The following is a 17,739-nucleotide window of genomic DNA, read 5'->3' as shown; positions in this document are numbered from 1 at the left end:
TATTCTTACAAGGCCACGCCCACTTCCGGATGCTGCAGTAGCCCCGCCCACACCTCTCCTGCATCACGTCCTCAAGAGAATCAGCGCTGACGTTGGCTGATTTAAATCCTTCCCGCAGGGACCACAGGCTCACAGACAAGCAGAAACAGCTGAACAAAGAAGAATCCTCAACTCAACATTTGACTTTCACAGCTCAGGTAAGACTATCTCAAGGAAAACTTATTATTATATTATTATTATACTATATTTTTATATTTGGGTTTAATTCAGTAAAATCTGAATATTTCTAGATAAATTAAATGTCTTGTCTCTTTTGTATTATACAAATTAAGATGATTAAAAATTGTTAATTCTTTATGAAATATAAATTATTTTATATTTAATTCAATTCTTTTTTTATTTTGAGGCGTTCTAAATGTCTACATTTGTCTTAAATACCTGATAAAAGAAAGAAATATGGACTTTAAATCGACTTTTATTCCGATTCCTCCACTATTACAGAACATTTTGAAACTGCATATTATATTACTATTATATTATTATTATTATTATTACACTATATTATACTATTATATTATTGTATAGTAATATTTGTCTGTTTTTCTTATTTTGCTGTATAAAATGAAGGTCTGAAGATTTGACTGTGAAAGTCGTTCAAGTTGATTTTCTTTAATATTTGACTTTTCTGTATCATTCGTTGAAAGTATCACTCTCGAGTAATGTGACTTATAGGCTACACAATATTAAAGATATATTCACGTATTCATTCTTTATGTAGAAACAGATCCATGAATACACAATCTGCCTTTGTATCATTGTAAATTTGATTGTATAAATGTTTTCTTAAGATAATCAGACATCAAGAAACAACTAGAAGTTACATACTTCAGATGCAGTATATCATAAATGCAAATTGTGTATTGATAAGAACATTTTTAATATCATTTACATGAGCTAAGGTGTGTAAGCGAAATTAGAGCTTATCTGTCTACCTTTTAATATTGACTCTCTATCTTTTATTCACTTGCTGTGTCGCGCTATAAGGGATGGAACGAACATTGATCCTGTTGGTTGCCGCTGCTGCACTGATGGCTTTTGTGGCGCCAGGTGTCCAAGGAACGTCCCATTTGTCATTCGCCAATAACACACAGGTTGGGTTTCTGTCACTTCGTATCAATGTCAATATTGTCCTGACCTTTGTACTTTAAACAGATTATCTGTAATATTTGTTTAATGAATACTTTCAGAACGAGTTCTAATATGGAATATGAAATGATAGGTTGCTAGCAGAGCTGGTTACCTGCGAGCTTTGACGCCATTGTAGCACCGAACCAGTGGATTAGCATTCATTTAGGGGTTTTTAATCCTGCTAACAATCTGGTACATTCTCTATTTTTGTCTTCTCTACATGCTTTAATCTTAAAATGTTGATCAATGTTGCAAGTGTGCCTTTTCTAAGAAGCATCTTTACTTAGTTTATATGCATAACATTGCTCAAAACCAACCTGAAACCTTTCTTAATACATTGGTTTATGTTGCAGATTTAAAATGCTCTATACTCCAATGATTCGGTATCGCTCTTCCGTAAAATTGGGGAACCACAGAGAGCAGACTTACAACACCCCACAACACATTGGATCCTAAACTTGTTTGAAATTTGATGCGCAACCTTTTAAGTTGTACAGAAGTCTTAGTCAACCTGCATCTTGGATCAGCCGCTGGTTGACAGTAAAGTCCACTAAACAGAGCGTCAGCATTTTCACACATCAAAACAAACATGCAGAATCAACTTGAAGCTGTGACTCATTTTAATGACTTGCATTAAAAAGTGCAGAAATCAGCTTTAAACGCCATGGTCATGGAAGTGCTTTCAAAACTATATTAGCTCTCGTTTACCACAGAATATTGTTATAACCTGGCTGCAGAATAGTGTTTAGTCCACTAAGAGTAGGTGCAAATGATTTTTTAACCACTGAATATCTAATCTTGTGACTTAAATGAGGTGTTTATGTGTTGTGTGTGTCTACCAGGTGAACATCACTCGGAGTGGTTGTGGAGTCAGTAAGCTGTGCCTGGAGACACCCACTAGCTGTGATCCTGCGATGAATAGCAGCTGCCTGTTTGTATCTTTCGTTGCCAGTGCCCCGATGGCTCCAAACGGCTCTACGATCTCCGTTGAACTCAGGGGGGACTCCATGGGATATGTCGCATTGGGTTTGGCAAACCCAAGCGCATCAATGGTAACACACATTAGCACCAATGTAAACATTCAGTAGCCTAAAAATAAAAAGCAATAGCCTATAGAGACGGCATAATACAAACCCCATCTTCCCCATGTTAGAGAGTGTGGATTCACAGAGACCAAATGTAATACTGTGTTAGGAACTTAAGCACACATTTCCATGAGGAAGTTGTCCTCTAACAGCCAACAAAATTCAAAAACCAGTCGTAACCTGAGAAGATTTATGATATCTATTACAACACCTATTTGTATCTCAGCATTTCTTTAGAAGCAAATGTACTTTTAACACTGTTATTGATTTAGTTCACAGGTGACTCATGACCACCTGAGTGCAAACAGCTGTTAAATATGACATAACCATGTTTATTGAATTGAAATGATATTTATTTAGAAGATAAGGACTGCCTTATTAGTCAATTTAACAACTGAACAGTGTTTCTATTTTATAATACTGAAGGCTGTAAAGAACAGATCATTCTGTCCTTCGTGGTAAAACAAGGCTCCATTCTGTGCTCATAAATAGCTAGAGGACCCTTTAAAATGTATTGGGACATCAAATGCAGTTTTCTAATGACTGAATGTTGCAAAGAAGTCACATTATTATCATGTTTTTATGTTTAACCTGCTGCCTCACGCATTACATTTCATACATTTATGGTAAAACAAAGAAAAATGTCTCAAACATCCAACTGATAGGTATTTATAATGACCTCTAACAATTGTGCTTCCCATCACTTTGACAATGACTCAGATAACTAGCTTAAAATGCTAGGGGCTAACTAGCATAGTAGTTGGATAGAGCCTTTTAAAGATATGTATTTTTTTTTAAGATATAATCTCGAAGTATACTTTTAACCCCTAATTATAATGCTAGCAGCTTGCATACCGGTAGTTGGTGTATAGGGGCTAGCAAGATATAGCCTAGCTGTTAGCTTACGTACATTTAAAACAACTACGATGGACAAGCAGTGAACCTTACAAGTACCTAGTGTTCATTTTAAGGTACCTGAATGTAATTTAAAAGCGCAAACTTTAAAACAGTTGGACTGAAAAGCCAGCTATCCTGCACCAGTCACGTTTTGTCACGTACACTAACGTATTAGCTTTGCTGGCTAGTTGCTGTTATCAATGACAGTTTCTAAGGTTTTTCGTTTTTAAGTTTTAGTTTTAATATACAAAACATTACACTTACATGCTACTGGATTAATTTTTTATTTGAATGAAAGTCATTAAAATTGTGCTTCCAGCGTCTTTAGAAAAAACACAAACAACAAATCAAACCAGAAGTTATATTTTATAAATGTGTTGTCACATGACGCATATTGTGCAATAAAGACTTCCCAGAACTATGTGAGAACTTATCTGAGAACAAACAAGGAAATGAAATACATGCAAAGAAGGAAGCAGACATAAAAATATTGCACAATGGCTCCATAAACATTCAAAAGGTGAACGAGCAGACCAAACAAGAATGACTGGAAACTTAACACCTGTCTGGAAGATTTCATCACCTTTCCTCATCTTAACAAAGTCACTTTGTGGTGTTGGAATTTGTCATTGAATCCTATTCATCTAAGGTCATCTAATCCTTTCACCACTATTTGTTTCCTCAGGGTATCACCATGCTTTTCATCTGTGCCCAAAACATCTCGAGCAATGGAACATTCTTCTTTAGGACAATGCAGAGGAACAACACTGATGAGTCGCTCACTCCAACAGAGAGGGTGAGGCCTTAGATGTTGTACTTTTACCTCATTTTATTCACTTTGCTAAACTTTGCTGTATTCCCATCCTTTTTTTACCTTAACCATTATTTTATGTCCCTGTTCCTCTCAAGAGAGTAAAAGAAATTCGAGGCCAGGTGAAAGGCAATATAATCATGTGTGAGTTTGACATCCCAAATCTGAACGCCACCAGCACCAGGCAGAGCACTGATAGCACCGTCAATGTCCTCCTCGGGACTGGAAATGTTACCGGAAGTAAGTAAAGACATTTTAACAACAGTAGTTGGAGTAGAAAATATGAGTAAAATTTTGAGATACTTGTACTTTGCTGGAGTATTTATATATTTCCTACTACTTCACTACAATTAAGGGGCAAAAATACTTTTTAACATGATTTCCATAGAGAAACCTACATTCCTTAACAACAATCCTCAGTTGGAGTTTAGCAGCATTTTCTGTAGGTGTTTTTTTTTGGAGGTAAAATCTGCCTTTTAACCATGGTCATCCATTGTTCTCCACAGACATGGAATTTTTTTTGCTTTACATTATAGTTCAACTGCAAAATAAGGTGAATTCAATGTATTTTATTGTGACTAATTTTACCTCGTTATTGTTTAGATATGATTGGTCCCTTCAGCATCACCCTGAACAGAGTTCTGAACCTCGCCGACCCGGCCGCCAACACCACCAACCCCACCAACCCCAACAACCCCACCACAGCAGCGCCCACCAACATGACCATGACGACATCTTCAGGGACCAATGTCCACCCTTATGGTAAACAACACACAGCGATAACACAAATGCAAATATTTGGACTCTTATCTTTAGGAGTCCTTATTTAACCCATTCAGGGCGATCTTAATCTATATGAACTGAACTGCACATTTAGTACAGCAACAGGCATAGAAATGTGTAGGTTCTCAACATGAGTGAGGATCTGAAGTAGGGATAGACAGATTATCGGCCGGGCCGATTATCAGCGCCGATATTCGGCATTTTGACGCATATCGGCATCGACCTTTTTTTTTTTTCTTCTTTTTTTTTAATCCGACGGCCAATAACAGATCAATATAAAACTGGGTTATTTTGGCTCTGATGCATACGCTTAAAGGCATTTAAACAAAGTTAAGTGTTGGAGTTTGTATTCTTCAAAATTTTGACGCCAATATTTCACTTTTACTGCAAATGAATATCGGCTTCAAATATCGGTTATCGGCCTCCTTGACTACTAATAATCGGTATCGGTATCGGCCCTGAAAAAACCATATCGGTCTATCTCTAATCTAAAGTATCTTAACATGTTTATCTTTCCGTTAACTAATCAAAGACAGACCACCATCAGAACTTCAACTTTACCTGTAATAATTACCAATTACCAATTTTTTTAGAAGAAATTTTAGGAAAAGTACAGGCCAGTACAATAACTGCTAACGGTGAGGAGGAATAGGGATGTTTTTAGGCTTTCCCCTAACATATTTTGCTTAATTAAACACATTTATATTAATTTAATTAGTTATTTTAGAATGACAGATATTTTGTGGCCAGTCTTGCCACTTAATGTTTAAAAGGTTTATTCTACACGACCTCTGTGGAAAATAAGTAAAGATTTTGTCATGGTTTAACCAGAGCTGTAAATCAGGTATTGCCTCATCTTTTTTTTTTGTCTTACTGTGTGTAACAAAGCCTCGTTTTGTCATCTCGTCTGCAACATCTGAAGATAATTTGGGATTTACTAACTAGGTGTTGAGTCAATTACAGCCTTCAATCCACCCTAATACAATTGGGGTTAATGGAATTTAATCTGTGGTGTTAAAAAAGACAACATTTAGAAAATTCACCAGAAACATGTGTTTGTTTTTCTTGATAACCCAAAGACTTCACTGAAGACAGATTTTTATTTTAAGAGCTCTCTACTGAAATGGTAGTTCCAAAGAACACGTGCCCTGAGGATTATTCAGAGTATCAGAAATGTTATTGAGATGTAGCCGTTGAGCTTGCTTGTGTCAGTTTTCAAATCCTCCGTGGTACTCGCCTTAAGGCATGAATCTTTTAGACCGATTAATTTGTTCTTTGGGCCATGCAAGGTCATCAAAGATAAACAGAAGAGCTTAATGAACAATAATTAATAAATGCCTTTTGTCTGTTTTCCTGTCAGCTGTGCTGCTCCTGCTGAGCGTCCTCTCACTCCCCTTCATGATCAGAGCCTGAGTCACACAGGAGGAAGTCGATGGCAGTTGGACACGATGATGACACTGATGTGCTGGATTTACGCACAGAGAAAAACTGAGTGTCAGTCAGCTGTTTGAAATATTTTTACTGACCATACTATGACATGTTGAAAGTATTATTGCACTATGTTTGTACCTGAGATGAATGATAATTATATTGCGTTTGCAAACACTTCTTGTGGTTTTAGAGTCCACGTTATTCTCTGCATAATTCTTCAGAATAAGACATGTAATTCCTGTTTTACACTGGTGTAAACAACATGCCAACCTGGCACCACAAACAGAAACTGCTTCGGTCTAACGAGTTTCAGCTGTTTGTCACTTTGGGTTTTTTGCCAAGATGTTCTGGTAAACAGTCATTGTTCATGGAAGACCAACCCAAGCCAGGATTGTTATTGTTTTTTTAAATATTTATGTGTGAATGCAACTTTGTAACTTTTTAATCCGTGTTGAAGGGAAAGACGGCATTGAAGCTCTACCTAATCTGTAATCTGAAATATAAAATTAAAGCTATCGTTTACTTGTGAGTGTTGTCTCGTCATTGACTCCCAAGACAGCTTTTCCTCCACGCACTGAAAGACAATTAATGTCATGATACACTTAACCCAGCTCAGCAGATTACAAATTTGTAGCCCTGCCAGCTGCTGTTTGTAGAAACAAATAAAGACAGAAAAGCTCTTTCAATTTTAATATTTTATTGCAATTTATTTCTTTACAGTTAAACTTAAACCGAATAGTATAAAAAACTGACATTAACATACAGACACACAAGTTCAATTAAACTCACCGATGAGGAAAACAAACACACTGAGCCTAAAAACGGTCTTTTGTAGCTGAATGTTCGTCCTCGCTTTAAGACATGTCCGTCGAGCTGTCGTCTCTGAGAACATAAACAGTCCATGTTTCTGCCTTCTCCTGAAGACCAGTAACGACGCAATAAAAACACAAACCCTACAGCTAGTTCTTTCTCTTATAGCGACACTGGACAACTGGCCAAAGTAACAAACAAAGAAAAAAAATAATCTGCTTCAGGGACAATGGAACAACAGAGTGTGTGCACCATGCTCGTGTTTGTGTGTCTGCTTCTTGTATCTACAACATGAGTGTTAAAACAGGAGTCCGAGTTCCTACTGGAAGCTGAGTGTACGCTGCATGCGTCTGTGTGATCCATGCCTACGAGTCCTCCTCGCCGTTGACGCTGTCTCCATCGTCGTCGCCCTCCACGTGCTCTCCTTCCTCCTCCTCGTCCTCCTCCTCGTCCTCCCTCTCCTGACTCTTCACCTGCAGTTTGAAAAAAGCAAGTTTGTTTGAGCAAAAGATTAAATGTGATAAAGTTAAGAGAGGGTTACAACAGGACTAACATGCAACAGTAGAGTACAAATTCAACGTCCTTTACTCGAGTATTTTTCTTCCGAAGCACAATAGATCAGAAGGAGCTAAAACTTACAACAGTAAGTCAAGGGAGACAATTTCTTAAAGGCCCTGGAAACTCAGCTTCAAATAGCAAAAATGCATATATGATATCAGAGCTGAGTGTGTCATAAAGCATCCACAAAAATCTGAGCGAAAAAAAATGTTTAGAACCACTAGAAAACCTTGATGAAAAACAGCTCATTTGGCTATTCAGACTAGGGATGCACGATATTGGATTTTTTGCCGATATATGATATGCCGATATTTTACAACTCATTAAGCCGATTACCGATACCGATATTTTTTTCCCGCACACCTAATTGCAGAGATCATCAACTCTCTTCTGTATTGGAATTAGCGTACAGTATAATGGTGATACTCTTATCACATTTGTTACAACGGTCGGGGTGACGGGTCTTGAGATGGTTTGAAAAACTTCCACACCACGGACATTTTGGCTTCTAACTCTCTCATGCTGCAGGTAGACAACGTGACGCGCAGGTCTTCTTCGCACCAGGGACATTGCGCCGAGATCGGGCATTTAATCAAGTATGCAGCAGCCCATTATTTTATTGGTTAATTATATCGGCCGATGTCGGCGTGTTGGCCGACATCCGATATTCATTTTTAAGCCATTATCGGCAGACACCGATAACGTGCCGATAATATCGTGCATCCCTAATTCAGACCATTTTTCCAGGACCGTGTAGGCGTGGCAGATCCTGTGTTGATTGACACCTGCCAGGGTCCGCGTTGTCATGGCAACTGTCAACACAACAATGGCGCATGGGAAAGCAGTGTTTCCTCTAGGATTTTTTTCAGCAGCAGGGAAGAGGGTTTGTTGTGCCACCCAGGTATGTGCGCATGTGAAGAGCTGTACTAAAACGATATCAGACAGACTTTTTCTGTCGATAAGTCATGGAAAACGAGAAACTGTAGAGTTTTCCTTTTGCATGGAGCAACAATAAAGTAGCAGCGTTACATGTCTCAGTTAATTTGCTAACTATCGCAGGTTAAAAGATATATTGTGCAGCTAAATACTTCCTCTACCACTGTGATGGTGACCTACCCAGATAAGGTACCAACAGTGAGATAAACAATGCCCAGTAAAACACATTTTGCTGTAAAATTTGCATTTTGCATTAATGCTAAAAGGATACAGATTTTGTATTTGGGGTAAAAAGAGAACAGGTGGGACACAGCATCAGCAGAAGGTCCTGAGTTACTGAGTCGCTGTAAAGAAACAGTCTGCGCACTCCTGCTTTGTGCAACCCTGTTCAGAGTAAACCTCGATTCAGTTTCACCTCTTCCTCCTCCAGCAGGTCTCCTTCGTCTTCCTCGTCGTCATCATCATCGTCAGAGTCGTTCATTTCCTGACTCTCCCGGTCTCTCTTCATCCCATCGTCCTTCTTGTTGCTCGGGTGCGGAGGAGAAGTCACCTCTCCTGGCTCCGGTTTTATGCTCTTAACTTTTGACAGACAGGGAGAACTCATTATTATCCACTATATTCAATAAGGGTATAAGACTGTACTACATTTTTAACATTTTAGTTTACAACACATTTGGTCACATTTTCACGTACCAAACTTCTTGCCGTGGTCCTTCTCCATGCGCTCCAGGCTCTCAAGCAGGTCGTCCACTTTGCTTTTGATTTGGGTCAACTCTCGCTTGATGGTCTGCAGCTCGTCCACTTTCACTGCAGAGAGAAGTGAGGGAGACCGACTTTTAGACTGACCTTGGAATAAGAAACATCAATAGAATCATTAGATGGAGACATAGTGCTTGTAAATCCTCCCCATCCACAGACGAACGCACAACTGGAGACAAATCTGTGTGTCATAATTTAACAAAATAGCTTCAGATGACCTTTCGGCCAGCGGAGGCCCTTACTTGTTCTGGACGAGGAAGTCCTCTGACTGCTCTTAGAGGAGGAGGAGAAGCTGCTCTTGGTTCTCCGGCTGCTTCCTCCGCTCAGGCTGACCCGTGGGCGCTTTGACGGGATCACAGCCCGCGACAAGGGGGGAGGGGGAGCGGGAACACGGGATGGGTACGAGTACATTCTGGCATCACAGAACACAGAAAGGTATTACAAATTACAGATGTAGTGAACATGGACACTTTTAATCAACAAGTTTAGAACCGTCACCTGCTCCTACACTCTGAAAAGAACATTACGGGCTACCTCCAGCATTAACACATTTGACAGACAGCAGCAGAGTTACTGCTGTTAAAATTACAGACAGTAAGATCAGGAAATAGAGAAACAGGTTATTTTTGCACCCGTTTCTTATTCGTCATTTTACTCACCTGTCATAATAATCTCTCTGAAAGTCGTAGTCGAGCTCAAATGAGGAACTGCTGTTCAGGAAGAAGAGATGAGGAGAGTCAATGAAAGGAAGTATGGAGCGAGGTGATAGAATATAATCGTTCTAAACATCATGAAAGATGAGCTTTTAGAAGTTTTACTTCACTTCCCCTGGTTGTATTTCCTCAATTTTTCTTTCAACACTTTGTTTATTTTTGGAGAAGTGCAGCATGACAGCTGTCGCTACCATAGAAACTAACCTGTACATGTCTCCAGCGGAGCGTTTGGTGGTTTTTGACCGGTGTGGTTTGGGTTCTCCGGCCAGGTTGATGTCTGAGGGAAAAATAGATGACAGATGAATGACTGAAGTTACCTTAAATATTTGGATTTTTAACAGTAAGGTGTGTTTAAATTGCATTTTTAAAATGTAATTACCCCGGAGCATATTGTTTTCAGCTAACCTCACAAAACATTTTGATTTATGTTTTTTGTCTTGCTTGATTGAGCTTCCCTCTGTAAAATAATGAATTTGGTCAGTTTGTTTCATACACAGTTTGTTTCATGGGGAACATGTATCTGTGCTCAGCTAAAATCTAACTTTACCATGTTTCTAAACAAGCACAATTTTACTTAAAAATTGAAAAACTTAAACTTATAGGGAGGTCAGTCGGGTTCTCTGGGCCTAAAACAAGAGTGATGCCTCAAGCGCACAAACATTGAAATCCCTGAAGTACAACAGATTTTGTGTCTAGCAGTTGAAATTTAATTTTAAATTCATAGAGTTGTTTGTTCGATAAGATTGAGTAGATGTTATAAGAATTTACTTGTTTTGTAAACTTATTTTGCTAACAGCTTTGACATTATAGTCTCCTACTTGTTAATACTTGTTAACTGTAACTCCTAAATGCCTGAAGTTTAATAAATCAAATCAGTCTGACAATAAAACATTTGTGTAAATATTCCCACTCCCTGATGGAGGGCCTAAAATATTGTTGCTTTGTTTTAAAAAGGGTCACAAGCTCCAAATTTCTTCTTACTGCCAAAAAGAATAAAAAAGCGCCTTATAGTAAAATAGTTTTAAGCCTACATTTTGCGAGGATTCTAACAAAACTGGCTTAGATGGGAAAATGTCTCCCTCATTCCAAAAAGTTAAAAACTGACTCCTTACCAAGAACTTGTCCGACAATCATCCTTCCATCCTCCCCGCCCACAGCAGCTCGGGCGTTCCTCTCGTTGGCATACTGAACGAAGGCGTAGCCCTTGTGCACAGAGCAGCCAACGATCTTGCCGTATTTGGAGAAGATGGCCTCCACATCCGCCTTGGTCACCAGCAGGGTGTTCAGGTTACCGATGAAGACCCGGGAGTTGAGGGAGCGTGGGTCGGTCTTGTTGGTGACGTTGCTGGCGGCCATCAGGCTTGCGGTGGTGGGTGAACGACTAGCGGGAAGACACACAGACACAAACAAAAACCCCAGATTTAGTGTCAGAATGAGTGACAGTCAAACATCTGACCTACTCCTGCTGTCACTGAGTCGAATACAGGAGAGTCCCCAGCTGTGGGGGGCTGAGGCAGCAAACATGCTCAGCAGGATCACCTGGGAAATAAAATGTTTAAATCAAAACGGACCAGTGCTGAAGTCAAAGAAGCAAACTGCAGAAAGTCATTAATCTAAAGGCCATTTACCCGTTTGTAACAACAGGAGACACGTGCCGCAAGACTAATGTTGTCTCTCACTTCTATTAAATTCACAAGCAGCAAGGGTATTACCACCTCATCTTCAATGACCACTTGTTCCCTAACAGTCCAAAATAAATGGAAAAATGTTTTAAAAGGCATTATATTCACTTGAAGCACCACACGGTCACACATACCAAGCAAATGAAGTGCAAATAGATTACACCATAACCTTCTATGTTTGGGGCCTGCTGTTACAAACTAAAACAAATACTGACCTGACAGTTTGTCCTATCACAGCCCCAAAATGATGCCTGTTTGTAACACCAAGATGCAGTGCTGCACTCAGAACTTATTGTAGCTTTAGTATACAAGCCTTTAAATCAAAAATGCAATAACAGACTATTTTAATAACTACTCTAATTTATGAAATGCTTGAAACATAATTCTACTGAGAGACATTTTTAACTGTATATGAAGGTTTGACATTAGCCTGACTTATAGAGCTCCATCGTGCCACTGGGCGTTAAATGCAATGACTTAGAAATGGACCATACAAGACGATGTAATGTTAAATAGTGTTTGCATCTGGTGCTTGTGCATTACAGTGTGTTGTAGTTTTAAAGCTATTGCTACATCCATGTCAAATAAAATAACCGTTCCAATATTCATATTGTATCAACAGAAATAAACTATTGGTCTTTTCCACCAGATGTTTTCATGTCTGAGGATGAAGAAACATTTAAAAAAATCCTGTCCTAAATATTAACTGATAAAAAAGTCACATCCTCAAGGCAACCGGCTCACATATTACAGGCCGTTTTCCCCCTATTTACAAACTTGAGAGGATTTTTAAGGCTGTGTAATGTTTGCTGCATAATTATTGCAAACACATTTGGCAAAACATATCTTTGTTATGACATGACAGCAGCATAGTTAAACTAGAGGTAAGCAAGGAAGTGTGTTGGTGCTTTAGTGACGTACTTAAAAAAAAGGGTTGGTGATTTTGTCAGGTGAACATGATGGCAAAGCAGGCACAATCAACTCCCTCAGGTCCTACATGGTGCATTATTTATTTGTAATGCACCATTTAGGACGAGTAGAGGACAGCATTCAGGCTTCACTACAGTGGTAGACATTTTTATCTAGTTTCATGTCATGTCATTTTATCTTTGTAAAAAAAAAAAAGGAATCTCAACACCAGACTCATTTGTATTAACTCAGGTCCTCCTCAGGGGATGTTACTAGGAGGTGTGAATATTCAGTAGCCCAGGGCCTTAGGGGAATGTGGAGTTTTGGGAAGTGAGTCCTGACACAGCAAACATTAAAAACAGTAGTGGCATCAACAGTAACCCCCCCTCTGGCTGATGGGGGGGTCGAACATTCATCACTCACTCCATAGCGTCTGTGTGCAGGGCTGTCGTCTGTCTGATGTTTGACACTGTGGGCTGGGATCAGTTTGGGCTGGTGTCTCGACCTTCACCTTCGCCCCTCACGATTTATACTGAGGTGACAGAAAACACACCTCAGTCAAGCCGAGCAGGGTTATCTTGTACCAAGTCTTACCTGGTTGGGGTGTGTACAGGGGTTAGTGACGAGGCAAACACAGAAACACATTACAGCTAGCCACTTTGGGACTGCAACCGGACCCCTAATGCATGATTAAGTGCAAGGTTTTATCGTACTAAACAAACTGTGAGAAGGGAGAAAATAAAGTAAAGACGTTAGAGCTAAACCTAAATAAATATTCGGAATATTACAAGGGCATGGCCAAGTTTGTCCATGTGTTTATGTTTGTTTTGCTCTAATGAAAGCAGGATGTAGGTGTTTAGAAAGGAGACTGTACTTTATAGAAGTGGTGTAGGTGAAGCCCATTTAGAGACAACTCAGATCAAAAGGCTAGGTGGTTAATTAAACTGTAAAAGAAATCATTAACATTATCTTGCAAGATCATAAACACTAATCATTTGAACTTAAAAGACAAATTACTCAACTGTCAAATTGAATGACTAACTGTGGTGACTAGACAGGTTCGACTAGATGAGCAAGATCATATTTCATATTACCCAATTAAAAGACTAAACAGTGCTAGCGCACTAAAATAGTGACATGTATTCCATATTCCTTACAGAAATGTCGGTTTTGAGTGACATTTAACAGGTTAGGAAGTACTCAAACCTAGATATATGATATCACAATAAAAGGTTAACATGAGCACCTTTATTATTACTAACCCAATAATCATAACACTACAGTTTAGTGGAGTTTCACCACCTCAAAAAGACAAGATATAGACAGACTTCACCATTAGCGCTCAGTTATGTGATAAATGCTGGATGCAGAATTACAGTTTATTATAGGACAACACTTTAATGTCTTATTGATGTGTTTTGAATGTTAGAAAATTATTTCCACATAATTTAAAGCCCATGTGAGGAACTTTTGGTTTGTGTTGATTTGGGGCGCCCCCTGTGGACAAAGCTGCACCTCTGTCTTTGCTGATTTTGTCCTGTAAAAAATCTCATCCTGCTTTTTTTATTTCATATGTATCACCCACTTTAAATTTTTACCCTGGAAAATGTAAACAAAAGGCAGCGTGCAGTTAATCACATCGTCTGACACCTACCCCCCACCAGCGGTTTCAGGCATTAAAAATAACTATATAGAAATAATCAATCTTGTCGCTGATGGTCTGGTTTACTTTTGTAGGTCATATAGAGAAATAAGAATTAATTTCAGTCTGTTTCATAACCGGATAAAAACTTCTCACAGGAGATTTCACACATTTTAATTGTTGGCTTGTGTTTCTAATGTAATGACTAATTGGGACTTCTGGGTGTATCCTGCAGCCTAGGAGTGATTGTAAGGGGGTGGGTTCATTTTTATACACATAGACAGCCATCATACTCTTTCAGATTCAGAAATGTTTAATTAATTGAATGTGTATTTGTAACAAAACTTAGGCCACTGGCAGTCCAAAGCTTCCAAAATCAGAAAAATCAATCTTCATCATTGGAGGAAAAACACGAGAAAAATCTATTCCACAAAAAACAAACCGACTGAGCAGCATGAACGAGAAAAGCAGTCTTTGGATTATCAAAAATGACCTAAACAATCCACAACACACCCGCTTTGAGACCGACAACGCCACCACGAGGCGTTAGTGTGAAACACAGGCCCTGCGCTGGCCTCGATGGCTCAAAGCCGGCTAGCTCGGCTAACGTTAGCCATCCATCAATTGAAATGCATAAAAATATACAGCAATTAGACAAGTTCTTCTGCTTGCAAAAACCAAAACCTGCAAAGTTCTAATAAATGTGTCGTCGTTAATCAGCAATCAATCATGGATCAGGAAGAAGCCGTGACTACAAAACCAGGAGCCTCTGACGCTGTTGGCTACCGCTAACTAGTTAGCATGGTGGGCTGGCTGAGGAGCGTGCCAAAAACAAATCAGTCCCGTCAAGGAAAAGTCTTCACAATAAACGCTAAAAAACAAAGCTACACAAACTTGCAAAAAATGGATGAAACTGTAGCTAAGATGCATCCAAAGCGTCGCGTTTTCTAAAAACCACAACAAGCTTTTGTGTTTTTGAAGGGGGTGAGCGTCTCTTAGCTAAGCTAGCTACCTCGCTAGCCAGCCAGCACATTACGTTCTGTCCACTCGCAAAATAGGAAAAAGCATCGTTGAAAAAAATCCAAAAAGAAAAGAAAAAGGAAGGAAAAATGAAAAATGTCTGGGAACAAAATACTCACCACGACCTTTACGAGTAAAATGTCTTGCTTTCGGTAAAATCGGTCAAATTGTTACTTAAGTCGTCCTTTCAGAGAACAAGCGATTCACCCCCCCGAGCTGCGAGCTAGCGTTCTTCTAGCCTTTAGTGTTGTGACGTATGCGAACGATCGGATTCTTTTGAACGGCTCTTTGGTGCGAACGACGGGAACCGAGTCGTAGGTGAGAACCGTTCTTTTTACATGTTAAATATGCGTGTGTGTGTTGTCACAGGATAATAAAGTGCAGGCACGTTCGCGAGTCCGACCACTCTCTCACCTCGGATCTTATGGCTCCGTAACGGCTCTCGGAAAGGAACGGAGCCATAAGATCCGACTCCCTTCAAAGAGCCTAAATTCCCAACACTACTAGCTACAGAGCTAACGTAACCAGTGATGGCGCAGTACTCGACAGGGGTGCTTGTTTTCATATCACGGAGCAGCCCGAGGGAGCGGAGTCACATATTGAGGATCACATGAAGAACATGACCAACCCCGGTAAGCCCTGCTGTTTAAAACGAACAAACCTGTTGTCTTTGAGAATCATTTCAGCCTGCCTGCTTGTTTGCTTTAGGTTGTCTTTAAATTTGCTTTAATTTAGCAAACAAACGGCTCTACAGGAGAATGTGATAAATTATGTCCATCTTTAATCGTCATCTTTTATTGCATGGTTTTTGTCGTCGTGGAAGAAATTAAAAATCGATATCTAGCAAATGTATTAAACCTAGTTATTGCATGGCACCTCTATTTCTCTTTAAAGGTATAAGTTATTAGGACATTTAAATAACTCGTGCATAAAATATGTCATCATGAAGCAACTACTTGAAATAGATTGACCCCCACTTATTTTGCATGTTAGTGACTAATGTAGCCTACATGTGAAAATGAACACATCAAAATGATTTATTTTTAACAGCTGACGTACCTTGCAACTTATTTTCAATCAAAAGAGTCATGTTTGCAGCTGTGATTGTTAAAGATTTTATAGTTTTGTCACCTCTTTTCTGAGGTGTTTAGTATACACCTAAAACCTGCATTGCATCTTTATACTAATACATTTTTAACTCCAGTTTAATACCAGTTATATTCAATGAATGTAACTTAAACTCATATCCTTAAAAAAAGCCCTGCTAATATTAAAGAAAGCTAGAGAATCAATTTTGTGATTTAGAAGAAGGTATACTTTATTTATTAATCCCCGATAAAGAATGAAACCCTGCTCACATGATTCAATTAATTTAGCAAAATGCATATGTATTTTTAAACCTTTGTCCCTAAATCTTCGAAAACATTTGCTCTTTTCATAAACATCAATACATTTGAAAATCACGCTTAAAATATAGAGAGAACACATCACTATAGAGCTCTGATATACTACCACTTCCACCCAGGAGGGGGCGCTGATGTTATGGAAATAAATGAATGGAGACACGGGAGCACAGAAAATGGTAAAAAAAATCTCATCCCTGCTATGGTGGGACAACTTACAGCTCTATCATTATTAGTAAATGAAGTTTAATTTCTAATCATATTTATATCTCTTTCTTATTTTAACCTTGGCACAGGTCTAATTAGAAATGTGTGCGGGACCTTTAAACTTATACCTGTGCTGTGTTGTTAGATAAGTTTGCATCTTATCTCACACAAACTTTTCAGGGTGTGTGACTTGTCAAGTACACGAGTTTCAAATTTAAGAACTTTACAACACAAATCATTCTCTATATATACACACAGGAAGTAAGGAGCAAATCAGCAACAGGTGTGCAGACAGGTGGATGATGTCAGAGGAAGCAACGTGATCCACAGAGATAAGACTTGCTGAGGACATCTAGTGTACAGGTGTAGTACAACAGTTGTATTAAGTGCCACAATATACCATGATAGAGAGCCTGCATTCACCCTAAAACACCTGATTATGAAGCATGCCTTATTTAGGTATCTATTTACGTCTGTTCTGTGCCTATTGTGAAAGTTATCTCAACCCTTTTTGGCTCGTGATGCTTTAAAACGAAGCAATAAATACTCACATCATTACAAAGTGCATGTCTGTAACCAAAAAATAAAACTGCAAAAATACGAACTATTTCTGTGCTTGTTGATAATGTTGCAATCCATCAGATTTACTTTTTAAACAGAGGACAATTTGACATGGAACAGTAGAAAAAGCACAGGTAGAAGTGGTTAAATCGATGATGCTTCAGGTTCAGGGTCGTGGTATCGTGCATGCTGGCCGTCTAACACATCTGAATGACTTTATTGCACCTGAGGAGGAAAAGAAACAGAGAGAGAAAGGATGGCAAACCAGAGAGACCGAAACCAGCTGTTTTCTGTATCCAGTTATCGGAGATGAAACCCCAACAATGTCCCAATTTTACACAGAG

The 17,739-nt window shown here is 39.0% G+C and overlaps 2 protein-coding genes across 5 annotated transcripts; one reads left to right on the top strand and one right to left on the bottom strand.

Annotated features, from left to right (window-relative positions):
* Positions 1–102: 102 nt before the first annotated feature.
* LOC138611840 (putative ferric-chelate reductase 1) lies at positions 103–6,724 on the top strand. The gene is made up of 7 exons (XM_069685091.1): positions 103–197; positions 1,045–1,151; positions 2,031–2,240; positions 3,856–3,966; positions 4,080–4,221; positions 4,585–4,743; positions 6,125–6,724. The coding sequence occupies exons 2-7, from the start codon at positions 1,047–1,049 to the stop codon at positions 6,175–6,177; spliced, it is 780 nt and encodes a 259-aa protein (XP_069541192.1). The 5' UTR covers positions 103–197; positions 1,045–1,046; the 3' UTR covers positions 6,178–6,724.
* Positions 6,725–6,894: 170 nt separating this feature from the next.
* Positions 6,895–15,453, bottom strand: LOC138611447 (heterogeneous nuclear ribonucleoprotein C-like). 4 transcript variants are annotated; one of them, XM_069684558.1, is made up of 10 exons: positions 15,344–15,453; positions 12,986–13,094; positions 11,084–11,352; positions 10,351–10,428; positions 10,176–10,248; positions 9,918–9,968; positions 9,501–9,670; positions 9,193–9,306; positions 8,915–9,078; positions 6,895–7,478 (listed from the first exon to the last, which is right to left on the bottom strand). In XM_069684558.1, the coding sequence occupies exons 2-10, from the start codon at positions 12,988–12,990 to the stop codon at positions 7,371–7,373; spliced, it is 1,032 nt and encodes a 343-aa protein (XP_069540659.1). In that variant the 5' UTR covers positions 12,991–13,094; positions 15,344–15,453; the 3' UTR covers positions 6,895–7,370. The 4 variants fall into 4 exon arrangements, with proteins under 4 accessions (XP_069540659.1, XP_069540660.1, XP_069540661.1 ...); XM_069684559.1 differs by having other exon boundaries at positions 9,918–9,965; XM_069684560.1 differs by lacking the exon at positions 10,351–10,428.
* Positions 15,454–17,739: the final 2,286 nt, after the last annotated feature.

Source organism: Semicossyphus pulcher, unplaced genomic scaffold (assembly GCF_022749685.1).
Source record: "Semicossyphus pulcher isolate SPU_LCO1_2020_fin unplaced genomic scaffold, fSemPul1.0.p SCAF_7, whole genome shotgun sequence".
Taxonomy (NCBI): Eukaryota; Metazoa; Chordata; class Actinopteri; order Labriformes; family Labridae; genus Semicossyphus; species Semicossyphus pulcher.
This window is presented reverse-complemented; position numbering and strand designations above follow the sequence as displayed.

Coding starts and splice junctions, on each gene's coding strand:
- LOC138611840 (XM_069685091.1), top strand. CDS start 1,047: ATGGAACGAACATTGATCCTGTTGGTTGCCGCTGCTGCACTGATGGCT. Junction 3,967..4,079: donor CGCTCACTCCAACAGAGAGG/GTGAGGCCTTAG, acceptor GTTCCTCTCAAG/AGAGTAAAAGAAATTCGAGG. Junction 4,744..6,124: donor GACCAATGTCCACCCTTATG/GTAAACAACACA, acceptor TTTTCCTGTCAG/CTGTGCTGCTCCTGCTGAGC.
- LOC138611447 (XM_069684558.1), bottom strand. Junction 10,429..11,083: donor GATTGTCGGACAAGTTCTTG/GTAAGGAGTCAG, acceptor ATTATTTTACAG/AGGGAAGCTCAATCAAGCAA. Junction 7,479..8,914: donor ACCTGCTGGAGGAGGAAGAG/GTGAAACTGAAT, acceptor TTCAAACTGCAG/GTGAAGAGTCAGGAGAGGGA.